General features: G+C 44.1%; 1 protein-coding gene and 1 long non-coding RNA gene across 4 annotated transcripts in view; one reads left to right on the forward strand and one right to left on the reverse strand.

The window, feature by feature from the left end:
• The window catches only part of ACTR2 (actin related protein 2), a 45,331-nt gene extending 45,191 nt beyond the window's left edge, over positions 1-140 (reverse strand). Inside the window, exon 1 of the mRNA XM_065589687.1 lies at positions 1-140. Within this exon, the coding sequence (XP_065445759.1) occupies positions 1-48 (48 nt within the window). The 5' untranslated portion in view covers positions 49-140.
• Positions 137-26,941, forward strand: LOC101953976 (uncharacterized). Of its 3 annotated transcripts, none has more exons than XR_010599952.1 (3): positions 137-275; positions 17,234-17,398; positions 25,791-26,941. It is a non-coding gene; the product is annotated as an uncharacterized LOC101953976 (long non-coding RNA). The 3 variants fall into 3 exon arrangements; XR_010599953.1 differs by lacking the exon at positions 25,791-26,941 and adding an exon at positions 19,409-20,045 and having other exon boundaries at positions 17,234-18,476; XR_255263.5 differs by lacking the exon at positions 137-275 and adding an exon at positions 334-1,345.

Genomic DNA, 26,941 nt, shown 5'->3' on the forward strand with positions numbered 1-26,941 from the left:
CCCGGTGCCGTTGTCGCACACCACCACCTTCCTGCCCAGCGCGTCCATGCTCCGCTCCGCGTGCGTCACCCGCAGCCGCCCGCCGTCTGCGCTCAGCGCTGACTGACACGCCGCCGCCTCCAATCAGGAGCCGGCTCGGCCCCGCTGCCTGCAGTTCCCGCTGTGGTCCGACCCCTTGCGGCGCCCCGTCTTCAATCGGGTCCGCTCCCTTTGTGGTTGTCATGGCGGCGGCTCTTCCTGCAGGGCCACCGACTGGGGCCAGGAGGCCGTGACAGGTGACCGGGGTCGGGCACGGCGGGGTTGCTCTGGGCAGTCAGCGCCCCCGCGACATACAGAGAGCTCCTCCCCCCCATGGCACCCCCGGCCCCAAGCCACCCCCAGTCAGCTCCACCCCTGCTCCATGGGCACCTCATCTCCCGCCACAGGCACTGCTCTGCCCCAACCCTCCCACACACACAGCCCCCCCACTCCCCTCATAGACACCTCCACCCCCCTCCACAGCTCCAATACGGCCCCCGCGGTGCCCATAGATACCCCCACTGCCCCAGCCTGACACAACCCCCATCCCAATGGACATCCCCCCCCTTTGGCACCCTGCACTGCTGGCACCCCTGCGCCCCCATAGATACCCCCTCCTGCCACCTGACAACCCCCACCTCTGTCCCCCATGGTCACCCCTCTACCTCAGCCTGACACAATCCCCATCCCCATGGACATGCCCTCTCTGGCCCACAGCTCCATAATCCCCCCACATACACTGGCCCAGAGCTCCACAACCCCCCCCCTCCCAAGAGCTCACATAGATACACCCTCCTACTGCCCTAGAGTTCTACATCCCACCCTCATGGATTTCCTTCCATCCCACTGCCCTAGAGCAGTGGTCTCCAAAGTGGGGCTCGCACATGGGGGTGAGTGGCAGGAGGAGGGTTGTTTGTTTTGATTTTTTTTGCTTCGGCGCGGCGGGGGTGCGTACTCAAAAATTTTTTACTGATAGGGTGCGCGATCAAAAAACTTTGGAGACCACTGCCCTAGAGGGCCAAAACCCATCCCCATGGAAGTCCCCTACTGCCCCAGAGCTCCAAAATGTCTCACCCCTGTGGACCTTCCCCCCACCCCCACTGCCTGAGAGCGCCTCATCCCCATGGACACCCCCTGCCCCAGAGTTGCACAACACACCCATATCTAAATATTCCCTCTACAAAACTCCTCCCTCATAAACCAAATACCTAGGAGAAATGACTAGGTCCTCTGAGTTATTTAGGTATCTGCAAACCTAAAAGATCCACTTCTACTCATTTGAAAAATATGGAATGAAGTCATCAGGCATGTTCTAACAAGGAACTAGGTGAGGCAAGGCACTTTATGTATAATCAGAAATAGTTGGTGTTATCAGTGTATTAAATCCAGTCTTTAGTTGAGCTCAATACAGGCAAAGGGAGGGATAAATGATCATTTTACTGAACATGTTTCCATCACAGTTTCATTTTCTGATGCTTTACATAAAATGAATTTACAATATCCTCTTAGAAATCTATAAATAGAATGTCCTTCCCTAACAGTTTTGCGCTTTTCTGCTTGGCAAACATTTTGCATTTTTCAGTGGGTTCCGAATAAAGAATGAAATAAACATGTTTTCTTACTTTGCTTCTTAACATCTGCTTTTCTTGCACACCCCAAATTCCCCTGGACTTCAATGACATTTTTGGATGGACAAGAAATGTGGTATCAGATCCTCATTTTTTCTCTTGTATCACTGGAAATGTCAGGCCAACATTGGAAGTAGTGAAAAGTGAAAGGCACATAAGCACAATTTGGGGGGTGGGTTTGGGGGGGTCCTAACAAAATAGTGGCCATTGTGTTGTTCTTTGATGCCTTTAAAATATTAATTTTTTAAGTGCAATCTTGGGGAACGTTCAGATTTTTAAAAAAATCAGAATTTGGGTCTAATACTTGACAGCTTTTTAAACTAATTATGTCCAGATTTTGAGAATGATGAAGAAATAGGGAGTTATGTAGTAAGACGAGGAGGCTACTCAAGCAAAGATGGAATAATTCGATGTGATGCAGCTCTTCCATTATAGCTGTATCCTGGTCATTTTAGAGCAGCAGCAGCAGCTTTGACTGGGCATGACCGTACATTTATTTATATATGTATATTAATATATACTTTTAAAAAAATGTATGAAGTATTGGGATAAAAGTGGGGGCCTTAAAGTTAGAACTGTGCAAATAATTAATTTTTTGGTTTGCTAGCTGAACTGAAATTTGTTAAAATAAAAAAAAGTTTCAGGTTGACTTGAAATGAAAGCTTTAGTATTTTTTGGTGAACTGACAAAGCTAAAAAAAAAATTGGTTTTGACCCAAAATGAAATGTTTGATTTTTTCACTTTTTTAAAAATGAAATTGAGGTAAACTTAGTTTTGAAACATTTCTTTTAGAAAATGTCAAAACATGCAATTTTGGGGGAATTTTTTTGGAAGGTTGGGCGAAGAAGGGTTGACCAAAACAGTTGGGGAAATTTGACATGAATTTGCAAAATGTTTTGGCTGACCCAAATGTGCATTTTATGGTGAAAAAGTTTTGTCTGAAATTTTTCACCAAACTACTTGCGGAACTGGGTTGGAGCATTTTTTTAATGGAAACCTAACGCCCATCAATCCTGAAATATTAACTAACAATTGAGACTGACACCACTCAACTCATTTACCCATAAGGTTAGTGTGGTTCAAAATACAACACCAAAACCAAACTAAAGATTTATCAGAGCTGCGTATTGTCAACATAACTTTATTACCTTTTTTTTAGGTCAATGGGTCTAGGGCAGAAAAATCTTGCAGGAGAAAACCTAGGATTATATAAAGCTAGGGCAAAATATTAAGAGTGCAGTGTAAATTTGGTCTGTATCTAGTCTGTGTTTGTTATGTTTAGGCCAAGATAGAAGCTCTAGTTGCTTTGAAGGTCATATAAAAAAACAAGAAGATTTTTAATAAAAATAATACCCTTCCTATTCTTGGAACCTAATATTTGTATATGTCTTGGTTTTAATTTCAGGTATTTTTAGCTCTTGTTTTTGTTGTTGCACTGATTTAGAAAAAATAACGATTGCGTTAAAAAGTAATTTTCGTTCTGAAAAAAAACAAATACTCACTGTGTGCTGGTTAGAAAGGGTCTTGTGGCTTTTGCAAGAGAATAGGACTTCACAATAGAAGATAATAACCTAATGACTAAGCAGATTGCTGAAGCTTATCAGGTAATGTACTACACCTGACCTGTATTGATATGAATGGGTTTTCATTGACTTTCATATTAAGAGGCCTCTCGGAGCTATCTTGATGTGCATACACACAGAAACCGTGCTAATGTGAATGGGAGTTACCCGCACACATAAACAGGAGAATAAACTTTAAAGGCCAGATTCTCTGCTGTCCCAGAGTTCTTTGCTGTACTAAATGAAAAGGGGGTGCAGACAGCTCCCTTAATATTTTGGTCAGCCCCAACCTAGTTCAGAGCAATGTGTGAGTTGTTATAAATGCTGCCTTTTGGTAATGGTTACTAAGAGACTGTCTGTAAGTTTGGAGTTAATGGAGCACAGTACCCTGCAGCTGCACCACTACCATCCCTGTTCCAACCCTTGTCCCCACTCCTCACCACGTCCTTTACACCCAAGGGTGCAGGGAAGCGGCATACACTTGCTCTTTGCCTGCTCTGGAGTTGAGGCCATTTTCTACCCACTTTGAGCAGAGTTGGGGGAAAGAATCTGCACTGAAGTGTTAACAGGAAATGTTTCCTTATCAAACTAGTCTTCATTGCTTTGATCTTTTTTTTTTTTACTGTGCTATATTATTCTGCTGCCAAGATAAACATATTAATACAAAAGAACCTCATTAATCTAAACTTCACTAAACAATATATTTTGTAGTCACACAAAACTACCCCTAAAATTGACTAAACATTACATAGGATTTGGTGGACTGTAAAATAGTATATAAAACAAGTCTGAAATGTTCAGCAAGTGCGACTACTTACAATTTTTATAAGCCATTTGACAGAAAGGGTGGCTCCTCCTGCCCTAGCAGATTATGACCACCTCATTACAATAAAACATCTCTGAGTTTCTCAAGTGTCAAAAATCTAAATCGCCATGTTAACAACCACTTGTTTGTGGCCCAAAAATTGTGTTGAAACCAAAAGTTATGAAATCCTGATTTTGCTGACGTTTCTGAATATCTTGTGAGACCATTGTAAAATTGGGGTGTATATCTATTGTATTTTGCCAATATAGTTTCATGTTTGCTTGCCAAATGCCATTTTTGTTGTAGGTGAATGTGTTTTCTTTGTAATGAAATTACTTATAACTACAGTATTATGAGAAAAATAAAGGGAAGGACTTTGATCAGAATTCTAAAGTTAACTCATTTTTCTTTCTCAGGTTTCAGGGTAGCAGCCGTGTTAGTCTGTATCCTCAAAAAGAACAGGAGTACTTGTGGCACCTTAGAGACTAACAAATTTATTAGAGCATAAGCTTTCGAAGTGGGTTGTAGCCCATGAAAGCTTATGCTCTAATAAATTTGTTAGTCTCTAAGGTGCCACAAGTACTCCTGTTCTTTTCTTTCTCAGTTACACTAATTCTGGTTAGATGAGCTTAACTAATTCTGCTGAAAGGAGCTTAACTACACAAAACCTTTCTGCGGAAATGGCAATGTTCTTTTGTAGATCCAACCATATGATTCTAGAGATGGAGACTTTGACATCTAATAAAATATATATTTGTATGTGGAGGGGGGAAACATCTTTAACATTTCTTTGTGGTGTGGTATGACTGCGCTGGACAAGAACTGCTGAGCCAGCCCTCTGTCATAAGGGAGGGAAATTGGAGCTGGCTAGAGAAACTTGTGCCTGATTGGCAAAGGGGAAACAGCTGCCAGGTGGTTAGCCTGGGGCTGCATAAAAGCCTCAGAGGAAGGAGGCCAAAGGGGGTAGACAGAAACGGGGAAGTCAGAGAGTGGAAGCTTGTCTCTTGTGGCTACAGAGACTGGGAAGTTCTTCAGAATGAAACCTCCATCCTGTGTATAGTGAGAAGGGGGTGGGATTTCACACTGTAAATAAACTGTTCCAGTGATTGTTGAGCCAGAAGGTCTCTGAGTGGTTTTTGGAGCAGAGGCAGGAGCAAAGGGGGCCCTGCTATGCTCTGTTACAGGTGGGGAAAACTTTCTTTTCTAGCCCTCAGGCACTCTGGAGTTGACTCTCCACTGCCTTGCACACTGTGTAGTTATTTAGACCTGTGCAAAATGCTACCAAATTAGATGTCTCCACTCACTTTTGCCAGTGGTAGCATTTTACACTCACTTTTTTACTACATGAGCTCCTAGGAGTGGAGAATGAGGCATCCTCAGGTCTGATTTGAAGGGGGAAGGAGCACCCATAACTCCAGCTGAAGTCAGTGGGACATCTGGGTATTCATAACCACTGAAAACCATGTCCTAAATGTCTAAAGTTTGGCAACCAAAAATTGAGGTACCCAAAATAAGATACCACTTTTGAAAATGTAGTCCTCCTAAGTGACTGCAGTCCTAGGGGAAGTCTGCAGCAGAGCCAGGAATAGAATCTGGATCATCTGACTCCCAGTCCTGTGGTTTAACCACAAGACCAACCTTCATCTCCAGATAACAACAGCGGATATCTTTCAAATATGAATGGAGGTTTCAAATTCATCCACCCCATATAAAGAATAACATTTTAACACGATTCACTGATAATTGAGTCCTAGTAACAGAACTACATTCTCTCCTCAAATCAGAAAAAGAGGTTTTGGTTTTTGAAATCTATTTACACTGTGCTACTGTGAAATCCACTGAGAGGAGTAAACATTGCATTTAACAGCTCCATTCCTTCTGCTACCCTGCTTCACTTTTCAGCATGTAAGAATTACTTTAAAATTCAATTTTTGTAAACCCTTTACCTCACTAAAAATGTAACTATGTGAAATACTCTGATTCAGGAGAAAAAACATTGTTATAAGATCTCTGATTTTGAGAATATCCCTTACTTTATTTTTAAAAAAATCATTGGAACATTTAGAAAAAATTTCAGAGGATACAATACCTTAAATAGTAATTTTAGTGAATTATTTGATTATTCTGTATTAAAAATGTGGTAAGTACTGGAGTTAGAGGTCATTAAGAATTAAACTGGCTTACATACATACATAAATGGATGTGATGTTAGAGGATAAAAGTTTCTGTCAGCAACAGCAAGGATATTGTGGTGAAGTGATAATTGTATGCTGACTAGCATCCCAAAACACTTCACAGAGAGATGTGATACAAGAGCTGGTATAAATTTTAGTGAAGACAATCAAGGAAAAATTCTGCCCTTACAATTGCAAATGCAGAGGGCCCCTGACAGTAGAATTGGTATGGTTCTACTGGTCAAGGATATGCTGCATGCACCACATAGAGTCATGCACAGAGAAGGGTTGGGGATGTGGAACTGTTGGAAGACTTTAAGGCTGAGATGTGTTATTAGGTATTTGTGTACATGGGAGAAGAAAGACATTCTGTGCATATTGGAGTTTGGAAAGTGGGAGTCTCAATAATCAGAACAAGAGAAGATGAAGATGTGGACAAGGATTTCAGAACACATTGATTCAAGAAAGTAGAGCACATATAGGCAGTGTCACCAAAATGGTGATAGGTAGACTTGCAGATACATAGTAAATAGGCTGCGCGGAAGAGTTTGAGAAGGAAAGAATCCTGTCTCCTCCCTCAGCCTGGGAGCAGGTTGCAGAAGGGTTATAAGCCCCTACACATGAGTTTTTGCTGGTGGATCCATCTATATGTGGGGTCTACCTCCTTTTTGTGGACGTCCACAGCAGGCAATCCTGTAGGTCCCTAATTTCTTTGCACAGTAGAACTCTTCTGGTTCTGTTGTCTTTGGGAGGCTCCATGTGACCTTTCCAAGCCTGGGCAGGTTGTGCTCCATGTAACTAAAATGAGAGCTGTTATATAACGAAACATGAAATCTTATTAATCATAGTTCATCTTTTATTGAAGATTAACTATCTTTTCCAGAAAACTGCAGTAAGATTTTTTTTTTTTTTTTTTTGCTCAGACTGCCAAGGCACAACAGAAATTATGCATTCACTCTTCAAGTGACCTTTGGATGATACTATGACTCAGTAAAGCCGAAAGCATACCGTAGGTGATACTTAGAAGAGGGAAATGGTGGCCCAGAATAAAGGGATGTGTCACTTACTTGAAGTAATGAGAGCCTCTTGGCATATGTTCCTATCTTGGAAAGAGAGTGCTAAACAATTCCTGGAACCTCACATTACAAGCTGAGATATAGATATGTGTTGTATATTTCCTCTGAAATACAAGACAATAATAATTTTACAGGGAATCTTGTTTAAGGAGAATTACTGCCTAGAGACGCACACTAAACCTTTCATAGGCTGCATATTGTATGCCACAAATTAAACACCAGTGTCTTAATGACACTTGAAGTGCTTAGATACCATGGTGAGTAAAAACATAGATTCCTGAACACGTTATGCTTGCTATTGACATGGAATATAGTAACCACTTATTTTAAGAGATTGTTGGTTTGAGTTTGGAGTAACGTACGCCAAAAATAAAACGAACTGGTGCCAGTTGTAGTAGTTTCGAACAGAGCTTTCATGTGTTAGGCATAAACATTACCTAGAAGGCAAAATGAGCATGGAAGTTATGCGTATATCTTGAAGGGAAAACATTCTTTTCATCCACCCCTTTTCTGTCCACTAACAGTTAAGCCAGGTATAAAGTAATAGAAAATTATTTTATTTAAAATTATAAATGTCTACATTAGTATGAAAATTCAGACACTTTGCATGTTTGAATTTGATTTGAATTAATGTGTAATTCAGCAGATGTATCCCTCTAGCACGCTTTTCTCTAATACTTAGAATATTCACTTTTTAGGTGGTTAATGATTCACTTATTCATAAATATTTTAAATACACAATTCTGTTGAGCAGAAATTCCAGCAATTACTTTATGCCCATTAGGGTAACAACTGATTAATAATGTCTGTTCTAGGAGTCCTTTCTCAGGCAAATCTCCTGTTGAAATTGGGAACCATTAGGTATTACCATATTGAATCAGACTCATCATTCACCTTGTCCAGTGGGAGTTTTGTTTAAGCATTTGTCTATATGTAGTTTTTACACTGATTTAATTATATTAAAACCCAATATAGTTAAATTGGTGCAATCCCCTAGGGTGAATACAGTTATACCAGCATAGCTTATTTCTGACCAGTAGTGTAAAAACAAATACAAACGCTGTGTGTAGGCCAGCCCTAAGTAAGGACTGTAGGATTTTGTCCAAAGGTTTTAACCAAGACCTAATTGTCTCTTGAATCTTGCCTAGCTCTAGTAAATAGTATTCTAGTTTCTGAATCTGCCCCCACCTAGATTCATTGGGCACCCAGGAGTTTTGCTTGAATAAGGACTGCAGGATCACACCTAGCAAGAATTCCTGCAGAAACCATAGCTATTTCTTGCCTTATCTATTGAGTTCCTTCATTTGGTTTTGTTAATCTTCAAGTTTCTCTTGCATTTTAACTAAATGTGCTGCACATTCTTCTAAATGGATTAATACATTCTCATTCAGCAAGTAAATCAGCTAGACTTTTTGCAGCAAGATTTCCAAAGATAACACTTGATCATAGTTTTATGGGATTATTTGTTCATCTGTAAAATTTTTTGTTCCTCTAAATCAAGAATTCCTTAATCTTAATTCTGGTAGTGCAGAATTTTCATTAACTGCTTTAGCAAAATAGAGTTAATATTAGTGTCTGAGAAAGGAGCAAGAAAGGAGAGCTTAGTGCTCATCACATATGAAATACTAATTACATTAGGACTTGATCCTACTTCTTTTGAAGTCAATGACAACATTTCCATTGACTTCATTGGAGCAAGATCAAACCCTTAGTGACAGAAGTTTTCTGCCTACAAATCATGTATACATGCTACCCTGTATTTTGGCTTCCATGGTTTAATCTAAATAGATTGATCTTCTTTAATTAAAATGGTAATTCACTGTGGCAGTTTAATGTTCGAGCTTTATGAATCAATATACTGACTATTTGTGCTAGCATCTGCCGAGTAATCATGGAACACCAAATTAATTTCTTTGGGTCTCTTGGTGAAGTTCTAGCCATTTAGCTACTTGTTATTTACAGTACAAATCCAGATGTGGCTAAGATGTATTTTTCTGCAAAATACATTTTTGTTTACATATGTGAAGTCTTTTGAGAAGGTCCTATAAAATGATCATATCTAAAAGGACATTGACAGCTTGCATTTTTTTTAAATTTGAGGTTTTTTTTTTTTTACAAAATCCAGTTTATAGTAGATCATCCTTTACATAATGTCCCGATTTTTTTTTTAATCAAAATGTTTTTATAAGGGTTTTTCTGCTTCCTTGCAAGGAGGAAACTAAGGCTCTTATCCTGCAATCACACACATGCATAACTTTACTCTGACTTGAATAGGACTACTCATGAGAGTAAACTTACACACATGAACAAATGTGTACAGCATCTTGGTCTAACTGACTATATGCATGGGGGAACAATTAAACTGGCTGAGAAAAGCACAGAGGGTGGTCAAATACACAAAGTGGAAAAAATAGCAAAAGACATTTCTCTAACTTTTCAGTTATAGCAATATTAGGTGCTACTTATAACTAAAGTTGGTACAAAAATCTCCGGAGAAATGTTTTTTTCAAGTTTTCCTTTTAATTAATATTTTATAAATTCTGCACTGTGCTTCAGATATCTGAAATGTATCATTACCTTGGGACTAACTAATCTGCATAATAAAAATGATCTTTCTGTTGAAACAAAATCCACAGTATTTCTTGAGAAGTAAATCTGCTCTTTCTGTATATTCATTGGGTCTAATTTCCTGGGATATTCATGGAAATATAACTGTCGGTAAGAGAAAAAATATACTGTAAACTGTTTAATTTCACACTTCTTATTTCATATTTCATTCTTATTGTTGCCATCTGAATATTTGTGTCTGCTTATTTTTGTGGGAATATGCTTCCTGTGTGCAGTTAATTCTGGAGATGAAGGGGGAAAGGGAACATTTTGGCTGGTGCTGACTAGAAATTGGCCAGGATATGAGAGTAGGGAGTATGGACAGGAGGTGGCAGCTCTGAGCAACAGCTTATTGTTACCTTTAAGCCTGGTCTACACTATGACTTTAATTCGGATTTAGCAGCGTTAAATCGAATTAACCCTGCACCCGTCCACACAACGAAGCCATTTATTTCGAAATAAAGGGCTCTTAAAATCGATTTCTGTACTCCACCCCGACGAGCGGAGTAGCGCCAAAATCGATATTGTCATTTCGAATTAGGATTAGTGTGGCCGCAATTCGATGGTATTGGCCTCCAGGGACTTTACCACAGTGCACCATTGTGACCGCTCTGGACAGCAATCTGAACTCGGATGCACTAGCCAGGTAGACAGGAAAAGCCCCGCGAACATTTGAATTTTATTTCCTGTTTGCCCAGCGTGGAGAGCACAGGTGACCACAGATAGCTCATCAGCACAGGTAACCATGCAGGCCGATAATCAAAAAAGAGCACCAGCATGGACCGTATGGGAGGTACTGGATCTGATCGCTATATGGGGAGAGGATTCAGTGCTAGCAGAACTTTGTTCGAAAAGACGAAATGCCAAAACTTTTGAAAAAATCTCCAAGGGCATGATGGAGAGAGGCCACAATAGGGACTCAGATCAATGCCGCGTGAAAGTCAAGGAGCTCAGACAAGCCTATCAAAAACAAAGGAGGCAAACGGTCGCTCTGGGTCAGAGCCGTGGACATGCCGCTTCTACGCCGAGCTGCATGCAGTTCTAGGGGGGGCCGCCACCACTACCCCACCTCTGACCGTGGATTCCGAGGTGGGGATAATCTCATCAGCTACACCTCAGGATTCTGCGGACGGGGAAGAGGAGGAGGAGGAGGACGAGCTTGCGGAGAGCACCCAGCACTCCATTCTCCCCAACAGCCAGGATCTTTTTGTCAGCCTGACTGAAGTACGCTCCCAAGCCAGTATCCAAGACCCCATGGAAGGGACCTCAGGTGAGTTTACCTTTTAAAATATAAAACTTGTTTTAAAAGCAAGTGTTTTTTAATGATTACTTTGCCCTGAGGACTTGGGATGCATTCGCGGCCAGTACAGCTACTGGAAAAGTCTGTTAACGTGTCTGGGGATGGAGCGGAAATCGTCCAGGGATATCTCCATGAAGCTCGCCTGGAGGTACTCCAAAACCCTTGCCACAAGGTTTCTGGGCAGTGCAGCCTTAGTCTGTCCTCCATGGTAGGACACTTGACTGTGCCATGCTTGCAGCAAGTAATCTGGTATCATTGCATGACAAAGCCTGGCAGCGTATGGTCCCAGGGTTTGCTGGCATTCAAGCAACATCCATTCTTTATCTCGCTGTGTAATCCTCAGGAGAGTGATATCGCTCATGGTAACCTGGTTGAAATACGGGAATTTAATTAAGGGGACAGAGATGGCCGTTCCTACTGGGCTGTTTGCCTGTGGCTGAAAAGAAATCCTTCCCTGCAGTTAGCCAAGCGCGGGGGGGGAATTGGCCCAGAGCTTTTCGCGTTTGGCTAGCAGGGATCTTCCCTGATACCAGCCACGTGGTGGAGGGAGGGATAAAGCGATCATCCAGAGAATTGGATGGGGAGGGGTAGTTTGTTTTCTGCTGCTGAAGGTTAACAGGAAAACCGCAGCACTCAACGGGCTTTGCTTGGTATGTGGGAAAGCAGGGCGCAGAAGCCGAAAGACAATGGCTTACCATGGCCGCATGCAAGCCGAATTCTGTTGCCTAGACCTGCGTCTGTGATCTCTCGCAGCAAAGCCACAGGCACTCAATATTAAGAGGCAAAATGCGACCTTGCACAGAAATCACATGTGCTATGTAATGTGAATAGTGTTGGTCACCGTGAAAGAGTATAAGCATTGTTCTGCAAAATGTATCTTTTTAAAAAATTCTCTCCTTTTTCCCCTCCCTCCAGCAGCTGCAAATTCTTCAAGCCTCCCTCCTCCATCCTGAAGGCTATCTCAGATAAGGCGTCGGAAAAAGAAAACGCGAGACGAGATGTTTGCAGAAATCATGGAATCCACCCGCAGTGAAAGAGCTCATTTGAATGAGTGGAAGGACACGGTTTCAAAGTATAGGAAAGAAGCCAGTGAACGTGAGGTCAGGAGGGACCAACGTGAGGACATGAGGGACCAACGTGAGGACAGGAGGGACAACGTGAGGAGAGGAGAGACGCTCGAGATGAGAGATGGCGGCAGGAAGATCAGAGGAGGCAGGATGCAATGCTGGGGCTGCTGCATGAGCAAACAGACATGCTCTGGCATTTGGTGGAGCTTCAGGAACGGCAGCAGGATATCAGAGTGCCGCTACAGCCCCTGTATAACCTCCCTCCCCCCTCACCATGTTCCATAACCTCCCCACCCAGACGTGTAAGAACGCGGGGGGGGGGGGAGGCTCCGTACACCCTCCCATTCCACCCCAGTGGACAGCCCAAGCAAAAGGCTGTCATTTTTTTAACCTTTTTTTAGTGGCCTTTTCCTTCCCGCCAATCCTCCTCCCAAACCCCACCCGGGTTCTTTCCCTCTTTTTATAATCAATTAATAAAGAATAAATGATTTTTAAATGATAGTGACTTTATTTCCTTTGAAAGCAAGATGGGGGAGGGTGAGTTCCTTACAGAGAATGAGTCAATAAAGGGGGCGGGTTTTCATGAAGGAGAAACAAACAGAAATTTCACACTGTAGCCTGGCCAGTTATGAAACTGGTTTTCAAAGCTTCTCTGATACACAGCGCTTCCTGGTGTGCTCTTCTAATCGCCCTGGTGTCTGGCTGCGTGTAATCAGCAGCCAGGCAATTTGCCTCAGCCTCCCACCCCGCCATAAAGGTCTCCCCCTTACATTCACAGAGATTGTGGAGCACACAGCAAGCAGAAATAACAATGGGGATATTGGTTTGGCTGAGGTCTGAGCGAGTCAGTAACGATCGCCAGCGACCTTTTAAACGTCCAAATGCACATTCTACCACCATTCTGCACTTGCTCAGCCTGTAGTTGAACAGCTCCTGACTCCTGTCCAGGCTGCCTGTGTACGGCTTCATGAGCCATGGCATTAAGGGGTAGGCTGGGTCCCCAAGAATAACTATTGGCATTTCAACATCCCCAGCGGTTATTTTCTGGTCCGGGAAGTAAGTCCCTTGCTGCAGCCATTTAAACAGAGTAGTGTTCCTGAAGACGCGAACATCATGAACCCTTCCCGGCCATCCCACGTTGATGTTGGTGAAACGTCCCTTGTGATCCACAAGTGCTTGCAGCACCACTGAAAAGTACCCCTTGCGGTTTATGTACTGGGTACCCTGGTGCTCCGGTGCCAAGATAGGGATATGGGTTCCATCTATCGCCCCACCACAGTTAGGGAATCCCATTGCAGCAAAGCCATCCACTATGACCTGCACATTTCCCAGAGTCACTACCTTTCGTAGCAGCAGCTCAGTGATTGATTTGGCTACTTGCATCACAGCAGCCCCCACAGTAGATTTGCCCACTCCAAATTGATTCCGGACTGACGGGTAGCTGTCTGGCGTTGCAAGCTTCCACAGGGCTATCGCCACTCGCTTCTCAACTGTGAGGGCATCTCTCATCTTGGTATTCTGGAGTTTCAGGGCAGGGGACAGCAAGTCACAAAGTTCCATGAAAGTGCCCTTACGCATGCGAAAGTTTCGCAGCCACTGGGAATCGTCCCACACCTGCAACACGATGCGGTCCCACCAGTCTGTGCTTGTTTCCTGGGCCCAGAATCGGCGTTCCACGGATAGAACCTGCCCCATTAACAACATGATCTCCAAAGCACCGGGGCTCGCGGTTTGAGAGAATTCTGTGTTCATGTCCTCATCACGCTTGTCACTGTGCTGCCGTCGCTGCCGCCTCCTCGCCTCGTTTTTCTGGTCCTGGCTCAGCATAAACTGCATGAGAACATGCAAGGTGTTTACAATGTTCATGACTGCTGTCTTGAGCTGAGCGGGCTCCATGCTTGCCGTGGTATGGAGTCTGCAGTGTTCACCCAGGAAAAAAGGCGCAAAATGGTTGTCTGCTGTTGCTTTCATGGAGGGAGGGGTGAGGCTGTACCCAGAACCACCTGCGACAATGTTTTTTGCCCCATCAGGCACTGGGATCTCAACCCAGAATTCCAATGGGCGGGGGAGACTGCAGGAACTCTGGGATAGCTATGGGATAGTTACCCACAGTGCAACGCTCTGGAAATCGACGCTAGCCCCGGTACATGGACGCACACTGCCGAATTAATGTGCTTAGTGTGGCCGCATACATTCGACTTTATACAATCTGTTTCCAAAATTCGAATTATATAAATTCGGATTAATCCTGTAGTATAGACATACCCTTAGTTGTATTATGGCACTTAAACACCAGAGTGATAGGCATCTTAGATACTAGAGATGGGACCCAGGGCCGGTGCAGGGATATTTTGCACCCTAGGCGAAACTTCCACCTTGCTCTCCTTCCCCCCCTACCCCAAGCATCGCTTATTATAAACTTTCAAAAATGAATACAATGGAGTCACATCTTACGCAGGGGTTAGGTTCTAAGGTCAGCGCGTAAGAGGAAAATCGTGTATAGTGAAAATTACCATAAAGTGACAGTATACACTGCATACACTAGAACAGGGGTCCTCAACCTACAGCACGCGTGCCATAGGTGGTACACGAGCCGATTTTTTTTTTAATGGCCCGCTGCCGGCCTGGGGTTCCATTCACTCAGCCGGCAGCGGGCTGAGCGGGCTGGCGGACGGGGCCCTGGCTGGCAGGAGCCGGCGGACGGAACCCCAGACCGGCAGCGGGCTGAGCGGCGCACGGGACCCGCAGCCTGCCATTAAAAAAAAATCGGCTCGCGTGGCATCTTTGGCCCGCATGCCGAAGGTTGAGGACCCCTATTCTAGTGTATATTGTGTGTATTCGCAAAAAGAAGAACAGGAGGACTTGTGGCACCTTAGAGACTAACAAATTTATTAGAGCTGCTACTCTGAAACTTTTCATTGTGTGTATTGTACTTTATGGTAATTTTCACTATACGTGATTTTCCTCTTACGCGCTGACCTTAGAACCTAACCCTCGCGTAAGATGTGACTCCACTGTAGTGTAAAAAAAAAAATTGGGGCACCGCTTTTTGGCGCCCCCAAATCTTGGCACCCTAGGCGGATGCCTAGTTCGCCTAGTAGTTACACCGGCCCTGATGGGACCACCTTGCTGTAACTTTTTTCGCTTTTGGATAATACTCTGATTTTAAAAATCCACGAATACAGCAAAACTAACAGTGAAGATGAAGTGTTCTGTTTAGTTTTCTTATTTTGTATGTGTAGGGGGAAGAATAGCATGCAGTGTAATTGTAGCCATGTCAGTCCCAGGATATTAGAGAGACTACTTCACCCAACTTGTCTCTTTTATTGGACCAACTTCTGTTGGTGTTAGCAGGCCACTCTACCTTGAATGGTCCTTTATAATATGTGCTAACTACTTATGCTAAACAATCTATTCCACTTGTGTTTTGCTGTGACGCAGGGAGTACCTTTCCCAGACCTGAAGAAGACCTCTATGTGGCTCAAAAGCTTTTCTCTATCACCAATATAAGTTGATCCAATAAAAGATATTATTTCACCCACCTTGTCTCTCTTAGGAAAAAAAAATTGTAACTCGGATAACAAACAGAACTATACCAGCTACGGCATCTGTTCTCTTTCCATTGTTAGAGATTCAATATTTTTTTTCTCAGAAATAAACATCAAATAGGGGAAAGGAACTACTTCTAATAAAATTATATTTGTTACTACTATTAATAGGTGTACATACCTCTGGAGTTCCCTTTAAATATCCTGGAAGGGTGGGTGACTATATGCAGATAAACAGGTACTTAACAATTCTCCATGAACTATATCACACAAAGTAATGGTAAAGCAGGTATGTCCAACTGCCAGAAATGGGACACTAGAGGGCTCTGAGTTCTATAGAGAGTTCTTTCCCGGGTGTCTGGCTGGTGAGTCTTGCCCACATGCTCAGGGTCTAAATGATTGCCATATGTGGGGTTGGGAAGGAATTTTCCTCCAGGTCAGATTGGCAGAGATCCTGGTGGGTTTTCACCTTCTTCTGCAGCATGGGGCATGGGTCACTCACTGGTTTGAACTAGAGTAAATGGTGGATTCTTTGTAACTTGAAGTCCTGAAATCAAGATCTGAGAACTTCAGTAACTCAGCTAGAGGTTATGGGCCTACTACAGGAGTGGGTGGGTGAGGTTCTGTGGCCTGCAATGTGCAGGAGGTCAGACTAAATGATCATGATGGTCCCATCTGGCCTTAAAGTCTGTGAGTCTAGGCTAGAAAGGACTCAGATGGAGGATGGAGCCTGTCTAAACTGCAATGTCTAGGCGCCAGTATTACTTACTCCTTATATGTGATAAAAGTGAAATGGAACCATTATAATTCCTAGTTTTGGTACATGACAATTTCTGCTTTGTTTTACACTGGAAATCCCTCATACACTAACATTCCTCCAAGCTGTTATGCTGTCAGTACAGGTGCTGTTATAATATGAAGGAAAGTCAAGCAGGCTGTCACTGTGTCAGTAGAAGTGCCCATTACCACTTCCAGTGTACATTAAATGCATTTGTTTAGATATTGGTGCAAGGGCTGTTCTGTTGTCAATGGGAGAGCTCAGGTTCATACTTTTACTAATTACAAAAGTTAGCTAAAACTAAGCTGTTAAAATAATGTTATCTAATAAACTGGTTAAAAGCAAAGACATTCAGAGTGAAACACCTGACCCTGCAATGAACTCTGGATGGGCAGAACCCCATTGAAACCAGTGAGGATAGGCCTGGGCCCCGGGGCTGTCTGCATGGAACTGCTGGCCGCTCAGACCCTAAGGCTGCATTCTATCTGCACATTCAGAATTATGCCCAGTTGTAAGAGGGAGTCTAAAGTACTGGGTGACTTTTCATGTGTGCCTAGTTACAATAAAGGCCAAAGTGCAACAATTCTTATTCTCCAGTGGTGTGTCTTCTAAGTTATTAGCTCAGTAACATTTGGGGTGGATAATTAATTTTTTTTTTTAATTTTAATAGAAATGTCTGTTAGACAAACTGCCTAACTCCAATATCCCCACCACCACCACCACCCCCAAGGGTTTGTCTCCTATGGATGCATTCCGGACTGTCCTTCAGGATATACTCCAGCAAGTAAGGAAGGAAAATACGTTTGAGCTTGGCGTAATCGCAATGAATATGAAGGTACAGACAAGTGTATTCTCACATTTCCTGGAACTCTTCCCTTTAGTGAGCTACCCACAACAATGCCATGACTTACTGCTTGCCACATCCTCTAGAATATGGGCAATATAGCAGACAAAATGGGTCAGTTCTGCTCTGACTTAGGCCTGGTCTACACTACGAGTTTAGGTCGAATTTAGCAGCGTTAAATCGAATTAAGCCTGGACACATTCACACGGCTAAGTCCCTTTTTTCGACTTAAAGGGCCCTTTAAACCGGTTTCTTTACTCCACCTCCGATGAGGGGATTAGCGATAAAATCGGCCTTAGCGGGTCGGAATTGGGGTAGTGTGAACGGAATTCGACGTTATTGGCCTCCGGGAGCTATCTCACAGTGCTTCATTGTGACCGCTCTGGACAGCACTCTCAACTCAGATGCACTGACCAGGTAGACAGGAAAAGCCCCGTGAACGTTTGAATTTCATTTCCTGTTTGCCCAGCGTGGAGAGCACAGGTGACCACGCAGAGCTCATCAGCACAGGTAACCGTGATGGAGTCCCAGGATCGCAAAAGAGCTCCATCATGGACCGAACGGGAGGTACGGGATCTGCTTGCCATATGGGGAGATGAATCAGTGCTAGCTGAACTCCGTAGCAGTAAATGAAATGGCAAAATATTAGAAAAGGTCTCCAAGGCCATGAAGGACAGAGGCCATAACAGGGACGCACAGCAGTGCCGCATGAAAATTAAGGAGCTAAGGCAAGCCTACCACAAAGCCAGAGAGGCAAACGGAAGGTCCGGGGCAGAGCTGCAAACATGCCGCTTCTACGCGGAGCTGCATGCCATACTAGGGGGTGCAGCCACCACTACCCCAGCCGTGTGCTTTGACTCCTTCAACGGAGAAACACACAGGGAAGTGGGTTCGGGGTACGAGGAAGATGAGGATGAAGATAATGTAGATAGCTCACAGCATCAAGGAAGCGGAGAAACCGGTTTCCCCAACAGCCAGGATATGTTTATCACCCTGGACCTGGAACCAGTAACCCCCGAACTCACCCAAGGCGTGCTCCCAGACCCTGAGGGCACACAGGGGACCTCTGGTGAGTGTACCTTTGTAAATATTACACATGGTTTAAAAGCAAGCGTGTTTAATGATTAATGATTAATTTGCCCTGGCAATCGCGGCCAGTACAGCTACTGGAAAAGTCTGTTAACGTGTATGGGGATGGAGCGGAAATCCTCCAGGGACATCTCCAGAAAGCTCTCCTTCATGTACTCCCAAAGCCTTTGCAAAAAGGTTTCTGGGAAGGGCTGCCTTATCCCGTCCGCCATGGTAGGACACTTTACCACGCCAGGCCAGTAGCACGTAGTCTGGAATCATTGCATAACAAAGCATGGCAGCGTATGGTCCCGGTGTTTGCTGGCATGCAGACAACATCCAATCCTTATCGCTTTTTGTTATCCTCAGGAGAGTGATATCATTCACGGTCACCTGGTTGAAATGGGGCGATTTTATTAAGGGGACATTCAGAGGTGCCCGTTCCTGCTCTGCTGAACAGAAATGTTCCCCGCTGTTAGCCACGCGGTGGGGGGGAGGGGTGAAGTGATCATCACCGAGAATTGGGTGTGGGGGGGAAGGGGATTAGTTGGGTTTGTGCTGCATGTTAACCCGGAAACCCCAGCCCCTCCTTTTACATTGCAAACCTATTTTAAATGGCCAACCCAACAGGTGCTTGGTATGGGAAATGAGGGCGCTACTGTTTGAAACCATTCCCACATGTTAAGAAGGTTAAAAAAGCCAAAAGACTGTGGCTTACCATGGCTGCCTGCAAGCCGAAATCTGTTGCCTGGCACTGCGTGAGTGATCTCTCACACCAAACCGGCAGGCCCTCAATATAAGAGGAAAAATGCGACCTTGTAACGAAAGCACATGTGCTGTGTAATGTGAACAGCAAAATTTAACGTGAAAGAGTGTACCCATTGTTCTCTAAAATGTGTCTTTTTTAACCACCTCTCCCTTCTCCTCCACCAGCTGCAAATGTTTCTCCTTCACAGAGGCTAGTGAAGATTAGAAGGAGAAAACGGCGGACTCGGGATGATATGTTCTCGGAGCTCCAGATGTCCTCCCACGCTGACAGAGCACAGCAGAATGCGTGGAGGCAGTCAATGTCAGACTACAGAAAAGCACAATATGAATGAGAGGAGAGGTGGCGGGCTGAATCGCGGGCTGAACAGAGCAAGTGGCGGGCTGAAGATGATAGGTGGCGTCAGCTTGCAGACAGAAGGCAAGAGTCGATGCTCCGGCTGCTGGAGCATCAAACTGATATGCTCCAGCATATGGTTGAGCTGCAGGAAAGGCAGCAGGAGCAGAGACCGCCGCTACAGCCCCCGTGTAACCAACAGCCCTCCTCCCCAAGTTCCATAGCCTCCTCACCCAGACGCCCAAGAACATGGTGGGGGGGCCTCCGGCCACCCAGTCACTCCACCCCAGATGATTGCCCGAGCATCAGAAGGCTGGCCTTCAATAAGAGTTAAAGTTTTAAACTGCAGTGTGTCCTTTTCCTTCCCTCCTCCACCACCCATCCTAGGCTACCTTGGCAATTATCCCCCTAGTTGTGTGATGAATTAATAAAGAATGCATGAATGTGAAGTAACAATGACTTTATTGCCTCTGCAAGCGGTGCTCGAAGGGGGGAGGGGAGTGTGGGGTGGTTGGTTTACAGGGAAGTAGAGTGAACTGGGTGGGGGGGCGGAGGGTTCATCAAGGAGAAACAAACAGAAGTTTCACACCGTAGCCTGGACAGTCACAAAACTCGTTTTCAAAGCTTCTCTGATGCACACCGCGCCCTGCTGTGCTCTTCTAACCGCCCTGGTGTCTGGCTGCGCGTAATCAGCGGCCAGGCGAGTTGCCTCAACCTCCCACCCCGCCATAAATGTCTCCCCTTTACTCTCACAGATATTGTGGAGCGCACAGCAAGCAGCAATAACAATGGGGATATTCTTTTCGCTGAGGTCTGAGCGAGTCAGTAAGCTGCGCCAGCATGCTTTTAAACGCCCAAATGCACATTCCACCACCATTCGGCACTTGCTCAGCCTGTAGTGGAACAGGTCCTGACTACTGTCCAGGCTGCCTGTGTATGGCTTCATGAGCCATGGCATTAAGGGGTAGGCTGGGTCCCCAAGGATCACGATAGGCATTTCAACATCCCCAACGGTTATTTTCTGGTCCGGGAAGAAAGTCCCTTCCTCCAGCTTTCGAAACAGACCAGAGTGCCTGAAGACGCGAGCATCATGTACCTTTCCCGGTCATCCCACGTTGATGTTGGTGAAACGTCCCTGGTGATCCACCAGGGCTTGCAGCAGCATTAAAAAGTACCCCTTGCGGTTTATGTACTCGGTGGCTTGGTGCTCCGGTGACAAAATAGGGATATGGGTTCCGTCTATCGCCCCACCACAGTTTGGGAATCCCATTGCAGCAAAGCCATCCACTATGGCCTGCACGTTTCCCAGAGTCACTACCCTTGATATCACCAGGTCTTTGATTGCCCTGGCAACTTGGATCACAGCAGCCCCCACAGTAGATTTGCCCACTCCAAATTGATTCCCGACTGACCGGTAGCTGTCTGGCGTTGCAAGCTTCCACAGGGCTATCGCCACTCGCTTCTCAACGTGAGGGCTGCTCTCATCCTGGTATTCTGGCGCTTCAGGGCAGGGGAAAGCAAGTCACAAAGTTCCATGAAGTGCCCTTACGCATGCGAAAGTTAAAATCAACAAATGTGGCTGTGCATCAGGGAGAAACACAAACAACTGTCACACAGAATGGCCCCCCCAAAGATTGAACTCAAAACCCTGGGTTTAGCAGGCCGTTGATTTCACGGAGGGAGGGGGAAGCAAATGAATACAGAACAAATCTATTTTTTACATCTTAAGCTGGCAGACGATGGTGCAGCATGAGTGATAGCCCTCGGCATCTTCTGGATGCTTGGCAGAAAATACTGGGCGCTTGGCAGAAAATAGCATAGTACGACTGATAGCCATCATCGTCATTGGGAAGGAAGCAACTGCAGGGCATACAGAGTTTCAGCCACTGCAGTATGACGACGACGGATACCAGTCGTAATACACCATCTTCTACCAAAAGGCAAGGGGCTGCTGCTATGTAGCAATGCAGTCCCACGTCTGCCAGCCCCACGTCTGCCAGCACCCAGATCACCGATGAAGGCTACCAGTCATACTGCACTGTCTACTGCCAAAAGGCAATTAGCTGCTGCTGTGTAGCAATGCAATACCACGTCTGCCGGCACCCAGATGACATATGGTGACAGTGAGCTGAGCTGAGCTGAGCGGGCTCCATGCTTGGCGTGGTATGTTGTCTGCACAGGTAACCCAGGTAAAAAGGCGCGAATCGATTGTCTGCCGTTGCTCTGACGGAGGGGGAGGGGCCTGACGACATGTACCCAGAACCCCCCGCGACACTGTTTTGCATCATTCAGGCATTGGGATCTCAACCCAGAATTCCAATGGGCGGTGGAGACTGCGGGAACTGTGGGATAGCTACCCATAGTGCAACGCCCCGGAAGTCGACGCTAGCCTCGGTACTGTGGACGCGGTCTGCCGACTTAATGCACTTAGAGCATTTTATGTGGGGACACACACAATCGGATGTATACAACCGATTTCTATAAAACCGGCTTCTATAAATTCGACCTAATTTCGTAGTGTAGCCATACCCTTACTTTTTGGGGGTTGCAAAGGCTGAAAGGTAGGGCTGGATTAGGCCGAATATATTTACAGTTGAAATAGTGGTTTTAATCATGCATAGTTATCACTACCATACAAATATCACCTGCCAAGAGAAAGAAAAGGGAGTAAAGAAGCATCACTTATGGTTTTTACAATACAAGTCTACAGTGTTTTCCTGCTGTTCACAAATGTGAAAAATATTATAATAGTTTTCAAGATGCAGTGAATTAGAAGAAAACATGTTTCCCTGTAAAATGTACTTTAAGAAAGCTTATTTGTTTGAAGACACATAATGCAATTAACTGGTGTAATGATAATATATGAGGTTAATCAGACAAGGGGGTTTTGAGAAAGAGAGAGAGAGAGAGAGAGAGTTTTTTAAGTAAGCCTTTTGGGAAAAGTGGCCTGGTTCTCCACTGCCTTGCACCTTGTGTAGTCATTTAGACCTGTGCAGAGTGAATGTAAAACATTATCATTCTGATCAGGTAGTGTATTACACTCATTTTTCACAGACGTAAATGTTGACATTAGGTGCAAGGCAGTGGAGAAACAAGCCCTGACATTTTGTAAAGTTAGATCTTCTTTTTTTTTTTTTTTTTTAAAGGCTTGATCTATCTAGAAAGTCTAAATGTGATTTATTCAATAGTGCTCAAAGGGAACTAGTGCATAATGATAAGATTAGGTGGAATATTGAGTTATTGAAGTGATCCACTGATAATGCTGGTTAGCTCTTGATGGCTGGCACAGTTTTTCATTAGTCTTGTGGAATTTACAAGCTCTTTTGTCAGTCATCAGAGCTTCTAATCTGTGCAAGATATAGCTTGTCTTCAAGGAACATAGACACTCTGCAGACACATTTGTGGGGTATTTGTAAGCCAAATAGCTCTGGTTCAGGAGGCTTTCAATAGCTTGTGAATTTTAAAAGCAAACTGACTCCACATCAGAAAGCCTTTCCATGAGCCTCTCTTACCAGGAATGGTGATCATCAGGAACAAAAAGTACGGATAGTAATGCAAAAGCTCTCCACTGCAGCTTCCTATATTCAGATACATTCGTGGATTCCATGAGATTTTCATCAGGTATATGGTTTTTAATTGAGAAGGTATTTCAGTGAAAAGATTCTAAATGAGAAGGCATTTCTGGGTCAGAGTTTGAAAAGGTGACAAGTGAGCAAGACAGCTCCTCAGCTTTGCCAAGTTTCTCAGGATTTATCTATTCTAGAAAATCTAGGATAAAGCCGGGGGGTGGAGAGGCTCTTCCAGCTACCATGTCCCATGTCCTCCAAAAAAGAGTCTACAAGCTTTAGTGAGCAGTGGTTGGCTAACTACAGGTAGCAAGTGACTTTTTTCAAAGGCAAAGCATGTAACCGATGATGCAGGAGACAAACTTCTACTCCTCAGGCTCCTGTTACTGCCTCCAGAACACCCTTGAGTCTGCAGTCCTTCAGATCTTCCAACATTCTCAAGCACAAAATCATACACAAGAAGATCACACACCTTTTTGTGAATGGAGTGATGGAACCAGTGCCTCCAGAAGAGAATATTGTTTTATTGAAAAGAAGCAACCAGTGGAGGGCAGTCTTGATCTGAAATTGGTCAACAGATGTATGAGTGTGCAAATTCTAGATTAAGGGCCAAATTCAGAACTGGTGTAAACAGATGCAACTTTACTGACTTGGATGGAATTATATCAGTTTACACTAGGGTTAAATTTGGCCTGGACACTCTAGCATCTATGGTGAGATCAGTCCTGTAAGAAACCCACAGGAAGACCTAGTCCTTGTTCCCAAGGTGTGTACTACCTAAGTAATAGTTTCAAGCTACATCTCTTCCATAAAGTATTCCTGGGGGAATTGTGTGCCCCCCCCAAATAAAAAATTCTGCATATTTTGTCAAAACAACACAATATAGTCAAAACAGCACAATATAGTCACGCCAGTTTCAATTATTTTGGTCATTTATTTCAAAATTCCTTGCAACAAGTATGTCTGTAACAATACAGACAACAAAAAAGATTCAGGGAATGGTTTTTTACAAATAGATTCCTTACTAGGCATATTAATACAGGACTTTGAGTAATAATTCATTTAAACTACAATACAGAAACGTATTTCACACGCCTCTCAGAAGCTGTTCAAAGGCTTGAGTGAGTCAAGTGTCATGGAGGAGCTGAGGGAGAGGGATGTAGTTGCTTGGAAGGAGCCTGGGAGTGAACCTGGAGGGTTCTTGGGTGTGGGTGGTAGAAGTATGGAACATTTTGGGGAGGGGTGAAGTGGAGAGGGATTGTTAGGAAGTTGGGGAGCCTTCCCCATGCAGACCCTGGCTGACCCCTGGCCTCTTCCAATCAGTCAGGCACATCTACCCCGTCCCCATGTGTCCCTGCTCCCCCTACCCCCCAACCATGTGTCCCTGCATGCCCACTCAGCCACCCTTCCCCCTGTCCCCATGTGTTCCTGCACCCCCCATGCCGATCCCCATGCACCCTTTTCCTCCTGTCCCCATGTGTCCCTGCACCCACCTTGCCGATATCCATGCACCCCGTCCCCCATTCCCATGTGTCCCTGCACGTCTCATGTCCCCATGTGTCCCTGCACCCCCACTCATCCACCCCTCCCCCACCCCATGTGTCTCTGCAACCCCTCCCCATGCACCCCTGTCCCCATGTGTCCGTGCCCCTCCTATCCACTGGAGTCTCTGCACTCCCACTCAGCTGCCCCCATCCCCATGTGGCCCTGCGCCCCCCACTCCCATTCAGCCCCCAGTCCTGTCTGTCCCTCCCACTAGTCCTTCTGAACCCATCTATGTGACCCCCCCACCCCCAGCATCCCTGTGTATCCCGCTCTGTCTATTCTCTCCCGTATCTCATGCTTCCTCACCTGGCCCCACAGGCAGGGAGCTGTGAGGAATTCAGCCTCTGCTCTCTCCCTATCAGCTGCTGATTGCTATGGCAGGTGAGCGGTGAGCCGGCTCTCTTTGTTCTGATGCCACAGCAGCCCCTGGTGGGCAAAAGCTGTAACTGCAAAGCCTCTCCAGCAGAATGTATTTTCTGCAGAGAAATGGGACACATGAATTCTGCACATGTGCAGTGGCACATAATTCCCCTAGGAGTAATAAAGGCATGTGGATGACCAAATAAGTCTTGCCATGCTGTCCTCTTGAATATATCATTATGTTCCATCTCAAGTGAAATCTCATGTAACCAGCATCAAGCTTAAGTGTTTTTTATTCCATTGCCACTTAATGATTCACTTGTTTTAGATTTATATTAGTATATGTTTTACATTTTAATTTAAAAAGTACTTAAAATGTGACATAAGACAATTCTTACATTGTGGAATATAGTACTACCAATTGGCTGGATTATATTTTAAACTAATCTCATGCGTTCAAAATATGACCTTTTTATGTGGTATAAAAATAATCTCATTAGTTAATGAATGTAGGCAATGCGTAAATTATATAGTGATGGTGTCCTATTAAACTGAACTGTGTATTACTTGATCTTTAAATAGATTTTTGAAAGCTAAAAGAATAAATAAATTTAGTAAATTATCTTGCTAATTTTTCATCACAATAGCCAGTGAAAACTCCATAGTTAGTCTTTAATTAGTGATGAATTTATAACTGCTGAAATTAGGTATCTATTTTTATTCCTTTTGTTTTCTGTCCTAGGGAGAAGCCGGAGCTGCTTAATCAGTACCATTTTGATACTGCATGTGGTCTCAGGGAAAGGACTCCATAGAAGAATTAGTGCAACCACCCTACTAGAGATGAAAAAATACATTAAAAGATAATTCTTCTGTGTTATACAGGGCAGATTGTGAACCCCTTACTCGCAATGGTGAGCAGTACAATTAGTCCCATTAAGACCCAAAAGGAACTGTTTGGCACTCCTGAAAATTCATCTACTTATTTAGGTAGGCCTAAATAAGGATTTTGGAGTCAACTTTATGTAACACTTCCCCTTGTCCCCCTTTTTTTAATTTTGACTGGAATATTTTAGTCCTGAATCATGCTTTTATAGCCACAATTCAGGAATGTGTGTCCTGCATCTCATTAGCTGTTGGACCTCTGATTATTCTTCAGTTTTCTGACAGTCATCACACAGTGTCAATTTGGGGCCCAATTCTGCCACCTTTCTTTCTGTTAAGTAATACTGTATCTTACTCCATTAATAGTCTCAATGAGTAAGGGTGACAGAATTTGGCCCTTAGTTATTAACATTGCTATCTTTTAGCTGTAAAATGAAATATTTCTTTTGGCTTTAAGAATTGCATGTTTCATTTTTGTTGTGTATATATAAGAATATGACCATCTACCCAAATCTTGCATTTAACTGGTATAGTGAAATCCCCCCCTTTTTTTTTTAATTAAAGAAAAATTCACACATTCACTGAAGATGTGAATTACACAGAAATAAACTCAGGATTGGGTTGTTTGTTTAATTTCACACCGCTGTATAACAGTGATAAAGGATTTACATTTGTACTCACCCTTCGGAAATCTTGCAGCTATAACTTCAAAGTCAGGGCCGCCCGGGGGGGGGGGGGGCGGCAAGTGGGGGGCAGTTCTAGTTGTACAAGAAACTAATGCTAGGTTCATTACATTATTAAAGTACACCATATAGACTCAAGAATGTTTGTGAAGTTCTCACTTCTCAACTAAATTATTCCTATCACTTGCTGAAGCTGCACCATTGGAATTTGTTGAATAACATATTTTGGATCTTCAGTGGAAATTTACCCTTTATTCATCTTGATTCTCAAAATCTGTTAAGTGGTACAAGTATTAAAAAAAAATGGTGTACACCAACAATATTTCAA

This window comes from Chrysemys picta, chromosome 3, assembly GCF_011386835.1.
Source record: "Chrysemys picta bellii isolate R12L10 chromosome 3, ASM1138683v2, whole genome shotgun sequence".
Taxonomy (NCBI): Eukaryota; Metazoa; Chordata; order Testudines; family Emydidae; genus Chrysemys; species Chrysemys picta.